At 39.7% G+C, this 16,266-nt stretch overlaps 1 protein-coding gene across 14 annotated transcripts in view; it reads right to left on the minus strand.

Annotated features, from left to right (window-relative positions):
• Positions 1–16,266, minus strand: part of TNS3 (tensin 3) — a 224,072-nt gene that overhangs the window by 113,939 nt on the left and 93,867 nt on the right. For all 14 annotated transcript variants that reach the window (XM_054193543.1, XM_054193529.1, XM_054193532.1 and 11 more), the window contains 3 exons: positions 12,053–12,094; positions 1,636–1,688; positions 624–795 (listed from right to left, as the gene is read on the minus strand). In XM_054193543.1, coding sequence (XP_054049518.1) covers positions 624–795; positions 1,636–1,688; positions 12,053–12,094 — 267 coding nt within the window. The remainder of the gene's footprint in view (positions 1–623; positions 796–1,635; positions 1,689–12,052; positions 12,095–16,266) is intronic.

Consider the following 16,266-nt stretch of genomic DNA (forward strand, 5'->3'; position numbering starts at 1 on the left):
CCAGCTCCTGATGGAAGGGAAAGCCAAGGGAGAGAAGGCGGCATGCTGAGGACATCAGACCACATCAGAAGTATTATAAATGCATCTTGAGGACAGTAGCTGGTTCATAATGTATCTATGACACCTTGGTTTGTGAGTGAAAAATAATGTATTTAAATCATTAGGTGGAATCTCTCCAGAAACCGATTTCCATCAGGAGTCAAGTTCGTGCTCCTGAAGCTGTGGATTTGATTCTAATAGTTTACACACACTAATTAAAAAGACAGTAGAAGAAAAAACAAACAAAACATTGGCCCTGTTTTAAATTCACTTTTGTAGAACAAGCTGAGACAATACATACCATAAGGTTTAGACGCACTAGCCAGAAAACAGCACAGGAGATTAATAGCTTGGGTCATCATTTGAAAAAAAATATAAATTCTGCACACAGAGCTCATTATAGATTTGTTTACAACAGCTTAAAACACTACTGAAAATCTTGTTCCTGCTTGCAAAGCTGTAAAGGTAGACCAAAGAGGCTTTAGATGAGTGACTTTTAGTTTAGAATGGTGTATGTGGACCTAAAAGTGATCTTCTTGCAGGACAGAAGATGAGGTATCACAAAAGACTGATCCTACACATACCAAGTAATTATCCCCATGTTTGGATTTGAGCATTCGGGTTACATCTTGTAGATTGTGGAGGTAAGTTTCCTCAGAACAGCTAGCAGGGAAGGATACAGCGATGATCCGCTCTGTGATGTAAGTGAGGTCAAGTTCATAGCCTTCCTCCATAATGTGATCAAAGTCTGCACTTCTGTGAAGAAATCAGATGTGGCAGTTCAGAGCAGAGCAGATAAGAACAAACATCATGTATTACTGTGAAGAAACTGCAACTTGGGACTCATACAGTCAAAGCATCTGATGTTTCCAATATCGTTATTACAGTTACAACTTCTTAAATGCCTATAGAGCTCAAACTATTCAATTGAGTACGCAAATGGAGTTAGCCAAACATCACAGTTCTTCACATCAAAACTATAGTGAAAAAATCTCTGCAACTCATAATGTAGAAAAGCAGTAAAATGAAACAACTTCGACAAACACCACTGCAAAAAAATTGGGTGATAAATAGAATTTATTTATTAATAGTATTTATGTCCTCGCAGATTACTTTTTATGTAGAATTCTACAAATTGGTAGATTCACCAGTGAGCTGTAAAACACTTGCAGATAGATACCATCTTGAAATCTACTCTGAGTAACACTGAAGTGAAGCCAAAACCAGTCCCCAAACTGCAACAGACACCAATGTAAACCAATTAATCTCACAGGTTAGTCTCCATATACTGACATATACTCTAACTTCTTCTTTGTCTCCAGGTTGAGGGCACAACCAGGCACTTTACCATGTCCTTTTTAATAGAATAATCAGAAGATTACAGTCATTAAGTTAAAAATAAGCTCTTAAGTTAAAAGTAAGCTCAGCAAATAGGCCCAGTTGTTTTTTAAGACAGGGATTGCAAAAATGGTACTTGAGTAGCAAGACATCTTTTGCAGAAGACTGAACTCATGAAATTACAACCACAAATAACAAAACCTAAACCACCACAGCATTATGTAACACTACTACACAAAATATGAAATAAATACTTGCCGTGATCCTTTGTCACAACTGAAAGTGGAGTTCTTCAAAGCACTGCTGGAATTCTGGAACAAAGAAAGCAGAACAGTCAAATTGGCACCTTCCTTGCTGCCACTGATGTCAATGTTCCTGCCCTTTTTCCTCATCTATTATGTCCATATCGTGGAAAACTACAGCAACAATAGGATAAGAGTACCATTGCCTTACGTTTTGACCGCAAACACTGTGATTATCGCCAGGTTATGTCCAACTCTTCATACAGACTCACTACTACCTCTTCCAACACACTATCACCAGAAGAGGACTAGTTGTCTTTTGTGCTCTTCTTGGTAACCGCATTAACAAACATTCAATGGACTTCTAAGAAGATGAAGCCTGAATCTCTGTATAAACCTGAAAAAGTAACTTCCTCTCAAGTGATTCTCTCATGACAGCACTGAAAAATATACTCAATTTATTCCAGTATCAGACTTCTGGGAGTTTGAAGAGAAGCCTGAGCTTCAATGGTTTTGCTTTATGAGAATTTAGTGTGTGTCTTTTGTGGTTCTATTTGTTCAGTAAGTATGCCTTAAAAATTGTGCAAATTTTCTCCCCCATAAAGCTTAGTAATAGTATTTTTCTCACCTAATTTTAGCTGTCTTAGAATTAAGCCCCAGTGTGATAATCACTTGAGAAACAGAGACATCTAGAGGGGGCAGTATCCTTTCTTTCCAGGATAGTCTTTTAGAAAAAAGGCAGTTATTGCTATACTAATATTAAATAAAAAAAAAGTATTTACTTTACATTTAGGTATATCTTTTTATACGGAAAATCAGAAGTTCAATTTAATATCATGCATCAGTAACTCCATAAGAGTATTCACTCGTCTTCCTGCCCTGAATTCATACTTACTAAACAGAAAAATGCACAGAAAAGCTTATTTAGATGAAGGGTAAGAGCTGGAAAGCTGGTAAACCCTATCTATTTCAGGTGCACACATGGCAAATATTCCCAAACCAAATAAACTGTGTTCAAATGGAAGAGGCCTTAGAACTTTCCATACAGTGACACCGTATATCAAAATCTGGGAACAGCTAGGACACATACAAGCATGCAAGTGGCTTTTTTCCTTGCAAAATTTCTGGAAATGAGCTGTTCTGGCAAATTTTAAAGCACACCCGATGGCATAAGGTGCACCTCACCTAAGTGCTTGGTCTCAGTTCCACTGGTTCCTATCTTTACTTAGGCAATAGAAAGTGAGGAAACCATGGGATTTTCGGCTTCTTTTTTACTCAATCCTTTCTTGTGATTTTAAAGGCTGTAGGCAATACACTATGGGTGCCAAAACAAGTAAATAACTAATAAACTGAAATTCAAGAAAAAGCTTTTAGCATGTTTTGTTTTGATAACTAGAAAGCAACCAGCTAAACATGCCTTCACTCCACTTCCTTGATCTCTGTTAGTTGCACAGATGTATCCATTGCTTAAGGAGTACTTCTGCCATTTAAAAATAAATTTTATGGCTAAACCTCCATGTAACCTGAATAATCAGTCATTTAGCGGCTTCCTCTGGTAAGAAAATAAGTGATAAAATCATAGAATCTTCACGGTTAGAAGGGACCTTTGAGATCATCGAGTCCAACCATACGCACACCAAAAAAAAAACCCACCAAAAACCAAACCAAAACAACAACAAAAAAAAACAAAACCAAAAAAAACCCCACAAGAACCCACAAACAAACAACCTACAATCTCTGCCACTAGAGCATGCCCTGAAGTGCCAAATCTAGACATTTCTTAAACACCTCTAGGGATGGTGACTCAACCACCTCCCTGGGCAGGCTGTTCCAGTGCCTGACCACTCTTTCAGTAAAGTAATTCTTCCTAATATCTAATCTAAACCTCCCCTGCCGCAACTTCAGACCATTTCCTCTGGTCCTGTCATTATTCATCTGGGAGAAGAGGCCAACACCCACCTCTCTACAACCTCCTTTCAGGTAGTTGTAGAGGGCAATGAGGTCTCCCCTCAGCCTCCTCTTCTCCAAGCTAAACATGCCCAGCTCCCTCAGCCTCTCCTCATATGACCTGGTCTCCAGACCCCTCACCAGCCTGGTAGCTCTCCTCTGGACATGCTCCAGCACTTCTATGTCTTTCCTGTAGTGAGGGGCCCAGAACTGAACACAGTACTCGAGGTGAGGCCTCACCAGTGCCAAGTACAGAGGCACAATCACTTCCCTGCTCCTGCTGGCCACGCTATTCCTGATACAAGCCAGAATGCTATTGGCCTTCTTGGCCACCTGGGCACACTGCTGGCTCATGTTAAGCTGGCCGTCCACCAGCACCCCCAGGTCCTTTTCTGCCGGGCAGCTTTCCAGCCACTCAGCCCCAAGCCTGTAGCACTGCTCGGGGTTGTCGTGACCAAAATGCAGGACCCGGCACTTGGCCTTATTAAACCTCATACAGTTGGCCTTGGCCCATCAATCCAGCCTGTCCAGGTCCCTCTGTAGCGCCTTCCTACCCTCAAGCAGATCAGCACTCCCACCTAGTTTGGTGTCATCTGCAAACTTACTGAGGGTGCACTCTATCAATGATCTGGATGAGGGGATTAAGATATTAAACAAAACCGCCCCAAAACTGAGCCCTGAGGGACACCACTGGTGACCGGCTGCCAAGAGGATCTCACCCCATTAATCACAACTCTCTGGGCATGGCCATCCAGACAGTTTTTAACCCAGCAAAGAGTACACTTGTCTATGCCATGATTCGTCAGCTACTCCAGGAGAACGCTGTGGGGGACGGTGTCAGAGGTCTTACCAAAGTCCAGATAGACAACGTCCACAGCCTTCCCCGCATCCAGAAGGCGGGTCACGTGGTCACAGAAAGAGATCAGGTTGGTTAAGCAGGACTCCCTTTCCTAAACCCATGCTGGCTGGCCCTGATCCCTTGGCTGCCCTGCACTTGCCGTGAGAGCTCGCTCAAGATGATCCTCTCCATGATCTTTCCTGGTATCATTCTCTACTGCACCCTGTTTTAGCATATAAACTAGCATATAATCTAGTAGCATGCAGCGTATAAGCATATGAGCAACAACATAATGCAGACCACTAGCAGAAAAAACCCTGTTAGCGAGATGTGTATTTACTGTATGCATGCCAAGTCCACCTACTGAGATGCACAGTACTATATAAGCTTTCCTGCTCTGTGCATAAAAATAGATAATCCTGACAACTTCCAAAATTCAACAGCTGGTACAACTTAAATTACCAGTTCTGTTTGGAAAGAGATTTCCTTCAAGTACCTATATCACAGTTAAAAACTCTAGCTGATTGGTTGCACATATAAAAATATAAATATATCGGTTTAAAAGGACGCTTCTGAAATCTCATCTGGGTATCACGTTGCATTGCATGGTCTCGTATAGCTGCAATAATCCTCAGTCTCTCATTGCAGGCATGATTTTATACAAATTCTGGCCAGCTCCCAAAATCAACAGAATCCTGCCATCTTCAAAAAATTCTTTGATTCAGACCATGCAACTTCCCACTGCTTAGTTATAGTGCACCAAACTACTATAATTTTACTTAACCCTTCATAACGTCAAGATCACCTTGTACATTATATTATGACTACAGTCAATGACTTGTTGGCAAATGGACAAAGTCAATGACCCACCTCCTTTTCTCCGCACATCTAACACAAGGTTAGAGTAACTTCCTCCTCTCCTCCATGGCTTAATTATCTTGTAGCTAGCAGTGCTTTCTTTTTTCTTCAGTTCTTCTTTTTATTATTTGTTTTGTCTACTAATTATCAATGACTACACCACTAACTTTTCCCCTCACGGCTAAAATATTTAACAAAATCCAACAGATATAATACATGACTTACTACAGATGCAAAATGGTTATTGAAAAAGCTTTTTAAAGGTTTGATGAAACACATACCATGCACACACACACACCTACAATGTGTTTTCACACACAAGAAGAAGCTGTTACAGCATTTCTCACAACAGGCAATCTGTAAACATGAGCCACGCTTCTGACTGAATTCAGATTTGACAGCCAATTAAAACCAATCTTGAACTTCTGTGACTGCCTTTCTTTGTTTTAACATCTCTGTGTGGTTTAAAAGGGTCATTTCACTGATAAAAAAAAAGGGATTCTTCTTCTAGACCAAGTCATACACACATACCAGCAGAATACGAGTTTCACCAAGCACAGGATTCAACAGCACAGGGCAGACTATCCATACAGGTAAGTCATCTCCATCCAAGTAAAAAAACCCAAAACACTACTTTCTGCCTTGTTGCACACTGGAAGGATAATGGCAAAACTTTTGGGTAATCTTCCAAGACAGCAAATGCCATCTTGTCATCTCCCAGGATGGACAATTACATAGAAAATCTTTCAAAACAAGATATGATTTTTGTTTCCTGTCAACCAACTGCAGCAGTGAAGATGAAGGGGAACAAAAAATAATGGCTTGAAATGGGGTATATAACCACACCTGGCTAAAAATTTAGAATTGTAATTAGGAGAGATCCAGTGGAATTAGCACTTGATTTGTTGCCAGTGGGACAGACCACCCTGAGATTATTCTTCCTTGAGCTTCTCCCCACATTTCTTGTTCCCCTCCTTCCCTGGGACTGCCTAGCAATGCAGACAGTATAACCAGTCATTTGAGAAGCAGAGTTTTGAAGAAAGAAAACACCTCCCATTTACCTATTCATTCAGTTTTAAGGACTTTTTATATCCCAAACAAACAGATCAATCCCAAACAATAACACATAAAACTTATCCCTGTAAACAAGTGCAGAGAGCCTTTTGGTCAGACAAACTTTGCTGCAGTTGTTGTAGGAAAACCAGCAGGGGGAAGCAATTGCTTCTAAAAAGTCTTCTCTCCAGCCACAGAATAATATTAATGAGCAAATTCATTGTATCCAAGATACTGCATCGTTGCCCTTTTCCAGTGAAAACTCAAGCCATGCAACTCTTTGCTTTGACCTCCTCTTTACTGCTTCTTTTTGCCATCTTTGGCTCCTGCATCTAATCCTGGGCACATTGCAGAGCTTGCTAGCCCGACTTTCTCAAAAATATAGTCCTCAAGAGGAGACCATCTCAGATTCCAGTACAGCCTAGGTGTGATACAGAAGCTAAGAAACAGGCCCACATTTAATTTTACATCATTTTCACCAGGTCGCAACAATCACAAGAAGGTAAGTTTCCCAGCACAGCCTGCTGCCAGTGGAAGTATAGGAAGTGGTCAAGACAGCAATTACAGCACAGCTTGGACAAAAGAGGCTTTTGAGATCAGTCCTGTTTATTCATCTTCCTCTCACACCAAAGAAGATGAACCTGCTTATGGTCTGCCTCAGATAGCAAGCTTGTGCTGTCCCAGGCAGCAGGCCGCATCTCATACCTTTACAATCTCTTTTCTGGTCTCTCCACAACTTCAGAGCAAAAACATGACATAAGTATAGTACGGGCCATCTCGCACAATGTGACACTGCGGTAGCATTATGACACCTTCTGCACTAGTCCAGAAACAGAAGGAATAAGAAGTAACCTCTCTGCTAAGGCTGCATCCTCTCGCCTATTAACAAAAGGTTGACTCTCAAAGAAAGAAATGGGGATGATGAAGTAAAAAATAATGCCTGTGAAAAAAAATAAAAATAAATCATATCTGTAAAAAAAAAAATGACATGTGTCTCGGGAAGATGATCATCCTCAACCTTTCCAAGAACTGAAAAAGGCAACTGGGGTTACAGCTAGCAGGATTACACACTTTGTAGCCTGACGTCCTCTGTAGTAGAGCTTCAGAGACCAGAAATACCACAGAATGGACAGAGTGAAGGGAAATAGTTTTGCCCCAAATAAATTCATTTACATTTTGTCAGTACACTGATTTACTATGTTTTATATGACACCTCTGGAAAAAAAAAAATCAAAAACATAGTATGTAAACTGCTAGTTTCCAATACCAAAGTAAAACTAGTCATGCAGGCCACACGTGGGCTTAGAAATACCAAGTGGGATAACAACTTACCCCTTTTGAGACTAGAATCAAAGGAAGGCTAACGAAGCCAAATAAAAAAACCCATAGAAATCATTCAGCAGCCTTTCCCAAGTACCTGTTTTTGGCACTGAACTATAATTATATAATACGATACCTGCTTAAAAGCGATCTCAGCGGAATATAAGAACTATTGATTTCAAGGACCTGGTTGTTTTAAACAGCTGAGACAGCTGTACATCAACTATACGCTCCTCCGAGGAACAGCACTACCGAAAACTTGCAGCTCCGGCTCTGAAATGCATTCACACAGCTCATCTATTTCTTTCCGGGGCTGCTTTTTGAATGGGAGCATTAAGAAGAGTAAGGATCAATGAGTAGAATTTACAACTATCAGAAATGTAAATCAATGAGTAATCTGTGACTTAAAGGTATTGGGACATATTTTGAAAGAATGACATGGATCTATATAGGATATAAATATTTTATTTGTGCCTATTTTTAATGTTGCTACAAGCATCAGAAGACTTGATTAGTTAACCTGTCATAAAATTACATGTATTTTACACAGCTTTTAATTAGCTCATGAAACTTTTTTTCACAAAATTGTTCTCCATTGAAACAGCCACAAATAAAAATATGAACAGAGAGACTGATCAGCGGGAGACCTGAATGCATTTTAGCCAAATTTGTGATGGTATTTTCATTCCTCAAGTCATGGATAGGAATCAGAAGAAATTCTATTCTAAAGCACAGCATAACAGTTCTATACACTCTGGGGTACTGCAGAAAAGACAGGACCAATGAGCTACACTGATCGTTGGACTGCTCCACCATGATAATTCCTACTGACTCAGTAGTTGCTTTTAGAAGCTACAGTGAAACACATGTTTGGATGTCTTGGATGAGAACCAAAATTTGCATAATTTTTGGCCTCTGGCTTTAGAATGATGCCAAATGTGGAAAACAAATATTCATGCCTTGTGAATACAAATGTCTCTATGTTAGTGTCTATTCCAGTAAGTATTAAAAAAATTAATTAAAAAAAATCTTTTTTGGAGTTGACTCTGCAGAAGAGATTTATCATTATTTCTACTGCAAACAGCTATTTGTTTGGATGTACGTTTCCCCCCCACACCCTGTATACTGTGTTCCGTAAAAATCTGTTCCCCTGTGTGGTGTTAACAGCAAGAGTCCAGACAGACATGCCCCTTGCAAGTAGCAATGTCTGCAGAAGTTATAAATCCCAGCTTGCTGTCTCCCTGCCAAGAACGACTCTTAGCTGCTGGCAAAGCTGCTCCCACGATTCTTCCCTATAACACTTCAGCCAAGACAGGTCAGCCTCCCCTCAACAAGTTAACCGTAGGGATTTTCATCCAGCTCATCTTTATCAAGTTTGTGGGGCACTTGGATCCGGAGTTCCAACTACCAATCTGTCAGGGAAACAAGAAACTACCAAGATCATCTTCCAATTCACTTAGATTCAGAAAAGTGGCCCTGTTCACAGCCTGAAAGTTCCTGTACTAAAATAATACATGTGCTCCAGCTCTGGTTGTAGGATAGTTTCGTAATTGCTCCACAGCTTTGAAACTGCTTCCTGAATGAATACTACCCACAAGCAACACAATTAAACACAACAGACCCAGCAGAGTGTAAAGGTTTCTGTATTAATTCACACCTACCACATTATGAGGCTCTGTAGAAGTCCTGTACACCATGACTCAGTAGCACCTAATGCAAAGTTCCTGTATGTATGTGCTCTACCTCCTAACTCCGTAAAAAGATACAGTGATGTCCACAGTGGAAAAAAAACCAAAACATGGTGGCAGAAGGAAAGGCTTCAGAAGTAGGTCTCCCAAGTTTCTCTCTGACCTAAAGATGCAAGACATCAAAACTGAAGCAAACTTTCATCGCGAATTTAGCACCCTATTAACTAACAGAAAGTTATGTACATGCAATTTTGGATAGAAAGTGACAATCACTTCTGCCAGCTTTTAGTTGAAACAAGAAGCCTCATTCATTTGTTTTTAATATGCTAATATTAAGAATAAAATAAGATTCCAGTTCACAGGGGTATGTAAGAAAAAGCATTTCTGACTTCCTGAGTAAGAAAGCGTTATCCACGCCTCAGAGCTATCCCAAACATTAGAATTAAGCTAACAAAATTTTGGTTCTGACACTACCTAGAATTCAAGCCAAACTCTCTTTGTTGATGTTTACACAGCTTTCCTATAAAGCAGTAAGGGCTGACACTAGAAATACTCCATTAACAGTCACATTGCTAAGAAAAAGCAAGAGACCTTTTCTCTCCTGGGCCAGTGGCCATGGAACAAGATGTAAAGGAGGGAGAGGAATGGAGAGCCAAGAGAGTCAGGCAGGTTAAAGCAGTCTCTTCCAATTTAGTTAATAAACCAAAAGGAGAACAAGTGTGTCACAAATCTAGAAGAAAGAAGGCAGGAAGACAAGGAATGCATCTCCTATTAGCACTACACAGACGGGTTGTGCGCTACCGTAACACAACCTGGTTCTGGGTCACAGAACCAGAGCTGCAAAAGCCTCATCCAGGCAACGGCTGCATCTAGCCCCACTCTCTGGTGACAACGCTTTCTTATGACTCTCCCAGCCTTGCAGCTTTACACCTCCTCTCTTTTTCAAATAGGAACAGGTATTCCAACCACTGTGTTTCAGTTCGGAACTTTCTTCTATTTCCCAATGGCCCCTTGCCCCTCATCCATGCCACCCTTTGCTCCTCAGGTATACTGGTCCGTGGAAAGTAACTAGCAAAAATTTCAGGAAACTTGCTAATGGTGAATTAATAACCAATGCAAAATATAATAGGACAAAAGAAACAGCTGAAAAAGCATCGCTTGCCATTAAAGCTGCCTTCAAAATGGCCGTGCATGAATTATTACACGTACAGGAAAAAACCCAAAACATATGACCTCAGCTGGTGTAATAAGCCACCAGTATAAACAGAAAACCCTCTGAAGTATTCAGATGTAACACAATGAAGCTAAAAACTTCCAACTGACAATAGAAAATTATCTGCAAGTATTTTCCTCACAATGTATCTTGTTATTTTGCTTCACATTTGTTACACTAGAAGCAGCTGTCAAAACCAATTATTCACATGCAGATAACTAAGAAGTCTCCTCTGTTCTCATTTTTTAATTTTAGTTAATTTGTCTTGTTAAGGAAGAGAAGAGTGAAGGGAGAAACAATCTTTTCACCAGACATTTTAGCTGGTTTCAGTATCAAATATATTCTAGCAATTCAGAAATAATTATAATTTTACTGGAATGGTGTGGATAATAGCATGGGTCCAACCACAGAGCTGACCTCAGCTGTGCAAAAACATTTATTGCCACCCCAAGTAAACAAACTATACTGCTAATGCAAATGCAACCTCCGTGAAGGTCTCCTGCCTATACATGTAGTCAAGTGTCAGAACTGTTCACACCCTGCACAGAGTGGCACCAGCAGAAGCACACGGCACTGAACCACAGACATCACAAAACAAACGCAAAACACACAAGACTAATGCTGTGATGCTCCTTTATTGCAATAGAAAGCTTCTCTTGAGTTGAACAATGAATCGGTGAAGACCGTATGCATCTTCCAAGTCCTTCCTTCTGCCCGTTTCTAAAAGTTAACTTCATCTTTACGGTGGCGAATCAAATATGTGCATCACAGTTGCCTACTAATAGATAGTTAACTATAGGCATCTCCCAAGATTTGTTTAGAAATCAAAGAAACTTGGTATCTCTGATAAAAGGCAACTGCAAAGGACTTCAAAAAGTCTTTTCATCTTACTTATTTCACAGAAATTGTTCTAAAAGTATACTCTTACATGCTTTCAGTATTGAAGTGTGCAATACTTCCCATTTTGCAGAAATTTCTACATCTCTTAGAAGACTGGGTTCTATTGCACTTCAATAAAGGTATAATGCATTTAATACTATTTGTACCAGTAGTACTACAGCAGCAATAATAATAAAGGGTTGGGAAGGGACATTTAATTTGTTTTGTAAATAACATGGCACGGTAACTTGAACAAATAAAGGCTAAAAGATCAATTGCATATTGACCATAACACAAGAACTAATATTCTTCCTGCTGAAAAAGTATCTCTTGAATTTCTGAACCCCTCTGAATATAACCAATCTGTGAAGATTTTAATATTTCTCTTCATTTCTCCCCTGGTTGATTTAGAAATAAGGAACACAAAGTTCAGTTCATTGTTTCTGGATAAACTTGGGGGGGACACCACTAATTATCCAAATCAAAGGCTAAGGTCACACAGGATAGAAAGCGAAGTGCATGCTTTGAAAATGGCTAGCAACAAACGCTTTGTGAAGATGTAATAAAAATAAGTGCCACAGACAGGAAAATAAATCAGGACAAGTAAAGGAAAAAGAAATAAAGTGTAATTACTTACCGTTCTGGTTACATGATTTTTAATGGCCTCAGAGTTATTAGCCTGCAAAAGGAGAAAAGTTAACAAAACTGACTTTAATTTTCCAGATAGTTTAACTATATTCTAAGAAATCCCCTCCTAACACATACACGCAACAAATAAATCATTCAGCAGTACGCATATGTTCTGCGGTACTAATAACCAAACTATCTTTCAAAGAGATACAGAAAACAAATTGATTTTACATCATCATCCTGCATATTCAGGTTTTGTAAGCCAGCATTCAGCTACTGAGGGTGCTTAATCCAAGTTACAATATATATGGAGATGTATGCTTTTAACCATGTATTCCCTTTTGCGTCATTCCCCAATCTCTCATTTTATGCTTTTCCATTAAAACACACACTGGCATGGGTATTGATAAAGCGAACTGTCTAGGATTTTCTTTAAGCACTGTGTAAAAATCTCTGCTCAAGGCTTTAAAACATGCTAAATTTTATCTGTGGAGGTTTAAAATAAGCCTTTTAAAATAAATGAGCCAATCCATTACTACAAAAATCTAACACGAATCAGTAGAAGCACAACCTTCCATCAGTACATGCTTTGTTATCAATGACTACAATCAGCATGAATCGAGGTAATGTAATGGGGAAGTACAGTGGTAAAACTGGGTAAAAAAAAAAAAACAAACCTCAAAATGTTTGCTTAAGGCTTCAACGAAGTCAAGATTTGGCTCTTCACAAAAGATACCCTAGATTAAGGATTTTACCATTTGAAATTATTACAGGAGAATAACAGAAGCGTTTCACCTTGAAAAACAGTCAAAATGAGAAAACTAAGTAACATTAGAATTAAGTCAGTGCTGTAAACTAGGTAAGACTGCATCAGACTTCAGCGTTCCCCCGCTTTGCAAGTCCGCAAAGAATCCATTGTTCACAGAGCAATACCTAATGTTCAACAGCATAAAAATAATGCCTCAAATGACAATTTCAAATCCTGTGCAAAAATCAACAAGGTTTTGCCCAGAAGACATTAAAGCTAGATTGTAGCGTGCTACATTACTACTGTAGCAACAGCGTTACCATTACAGCTAACACCCCATCTGCATCTTTACCCTGCAGAATGCAAAATCATGTCACAATCTGGAAAATCTTGCATGCAAGTTTTCCACAGAACAAGAATCACTGAAATATAGACACCACTGAATGTGGACACCACTTCGGGAAGAAAACAGCCATTAAAACAGTACTCTGCAACACTTCACAAGAGTTTAGGATAAGAAGTGCAAACCTTATGCAAATCAAACTTAATCTTGTACGTTTAAAGCATAAACTAAAAGAGGCAGGAAAGGAACATGTGAAAATGCACGATGAAACATGCTTTTCATAATTTTCACTGGCATGCTACCGCACACAGAGTAAGCGACAGGTAAGAGATTAACTGGTATTGAACCTTACTTATTTGGAGAGCACATCCAAAGGAGGAAAAAAGTCTCAGGAAATTGCTTTCTGATTCTGGGTGAACAACCAGACCATCTTAAAATAGCACCGACAATAAAATGAAAACCCAATTCAGTTCTTCCTGTTGAATTCACTTTGTTGACCACAACTGGATTCTCCTGCAACTTCAATATACTGTGCAGTAACTTACAGCCTAAACTAAGAATACCAACCTCTGTCCAGGACAGATTATGGGTACCCCAGCATACTTGCATGGCCGCACAACTCCACCACACAGACATCAGTAGTGGTATGACTGAAACTCTGACTCCAAAGCCTGCTGTGGGAAAGATGCTTTGCTAGAGATGCAGCTTTGTAACTGTCAACTCTTTTTTCAGTAGGTCACTGAAGTTCAGATACACTGTAGTTGTAAACCTCAACCAGAAACGCAGTTATAGATTTTCAGAGTGTAAATTATAGTAGCAACACCTTGCTTAATTTCAATGAGCTCCCCCACAATTTGCCACGGCATACATCCTGCACTAACCATAACCCTTATGACGCGAAACTGGCTCACGGTTAACCCTTGAGGACAGGCTTTGAGGTGGTTTTATTTTTTGCTTCCAAGTTTGACGTAGCTTGTCAGCTATAAAATCTCCAGTGCTGACATATAGGCTGACCAGTGCTATTAATTCAACCTAGAAATCCTAAATTGATTGAAACTTCAAAGTTCTTGTCAGCAGATTAAAGGTGATATATAGGACAAACACATGTATCGCTATAACTATTATTTCCAGAGTCTTAGGACACTCACTGCTACTTTGCAGAAATAAACAGACCCATATAGAACAAGGCAAAACACATAAAACACAGTTTTTTCATTCACTTGGGGGTCTCTGTACAGAGAGACTTCGTGGGCTCCATAAGCAGAGTGCTTTGGAAAACGTGCTGCCTGTTTTGCTTTTCACCAGAAAGTTCATACACAAGCTGAACTCAGCGCTTACCCTACCAGAACAACTAAGCAGCCTATTTGTGTTACTGCGTATAAAACAGAGACGTAAATGAGGTTTACACCTAATGTTTGCCAGTTCAAAAGGATTTTTTTCCTTGTATTGCTCAGTTTAGCAATGGATTCATGTAGTCTGAAAGCCTTCCAGGATAACTAGTAGATGGAACATGGAATAAGCAGCAAGAACATCCTCTTCTCATCATTCTTTTTTAATGGTTTGAATTTGCTCTCCAGCTTGTCAAGCCCCTACTGAAATGCCTCACGTTCTCTCACTCTGCTAGAAGCGACAGCTCTTTCCACCGTACTACAAAGAGGGAACACACAGTGCTAGAAGCAAAGGGCTTGACATAACTGTCTCAACTAGCAGGACCACGCTGTTCCCTTTTTCTTCTGACTTAAGGGGAAGGGTGCTGAAGTAAGTTGTGGCAAAAAAAAAAAGTCTCACATAAATATATGTGTTTATATATACATGCGCATGCACACACACACATAATACATATACACACACAGATACACACAGTAAGCAGATGCCCAGCATCTAACCCCTTTCTTTCAAAACTGGTCCACCTAAGGACATACGCTCTAGTCTCCATACACTCCCTGCATGGCTTTAAAACGGTTGCCCCCAAGCCAAATACTGCTACTCCTGCTGCCTATTCATCAACTCCACGATTAAAATTACAAATAAAACTCTTCAGTGGCTAACTACTGTGGAACAGTTATTTGAGATGTGGAAGACCCAACTTCAAGTCTCCGACCAGATAAATGAAGAGGGGCTTTGAAAGTATATTCTAATATCCAAGCTAAAGATCTTAACCAAGACTCTCAGCCACATTATAATGGAAGCGCTACATCTCAAATTTCTAAAGGTTTTAGTGGAAGCTTGACATTTCTCCTGAAACTTCACTGTTGCTTTCTACATTAGCATGGGGAGACCGCTCTAAGACATAGCTGTGCCAATTATAATTCCTCCTGTCTTTAATTGCTAAAAGAGAAAAAGGAAAAGAGATGGCAAAGAAGCCAGGCTGACATAAGCCTATGGGACATCCAGGTGAAAAAAGTAAAGCAAACAAAAGCAAACAAAAAATTCTAACCAGAACAGTTAAATTTACTGATCTTACAAACTCCATAACAAAACTGTGAAAACCCTCCCCTCCCTCCTTCCTACTTCTACGGGGACATCAATCCTATTCGCTCCATGGCCACTGTTTCCAGTTCTTGAGCTCTCTCCCACTACTCTCTCCCAGTCGGAAGACACACTGCCGTAGGCAAAAGACCTGCTACCTCACATTGAAGACATCACTGAACATTACAGTATCTCATCACATCTCATTTTCGGGGTGTTTTTTACTAATACTACCTGTAAAAGGAAGAGAAACACTACTATTCTCCATGGGGAAACTGATCTATATTGAGAGAATCTCAATATAGATCTATATTTCCCAGTGTAAAACTAGGAATTAGAGACAATAGGAGATTAGATGCCTCTCCCATCTCATTAGCACCAGGTGCGCCCATTATACAGTACGCCATATTAGGTCACAGCACAGTGTATAATAGCTAATGTGCAATACTTGTGCACCTCGCCAATCACCGTATTTCAAGAATGTCAAACATAGCAAAACTTTCTTGTCTGCACCCTCCCATAAAGCCAGTTCAAAGGAAATTAGATTCACATGGTTAGAAATAAAAACCACTTTATTATTGAGTGAGGAAAAATCATTCAAAAAAATTGTCAACATGGATACCTGTGCTTATTACCATGGATACTGACTATAAGAAAAGGT

Source organism: Rissa tridactyla, chromosome 2 (genome assembly GCF_028500815.1).
Source record: "Rissa tridactyla isolate bRisTri1 chromosome 2, bRisTri1.patW.cur.20221130, whole genome shotgun sequence".
Classification (NCBI taxonomy): domain Eukaryota; kingdom Metazoa; phylum Chordata; class Aves; order Charadriiformes; family Laridae; genus Rissa; species Rissa tridactyla.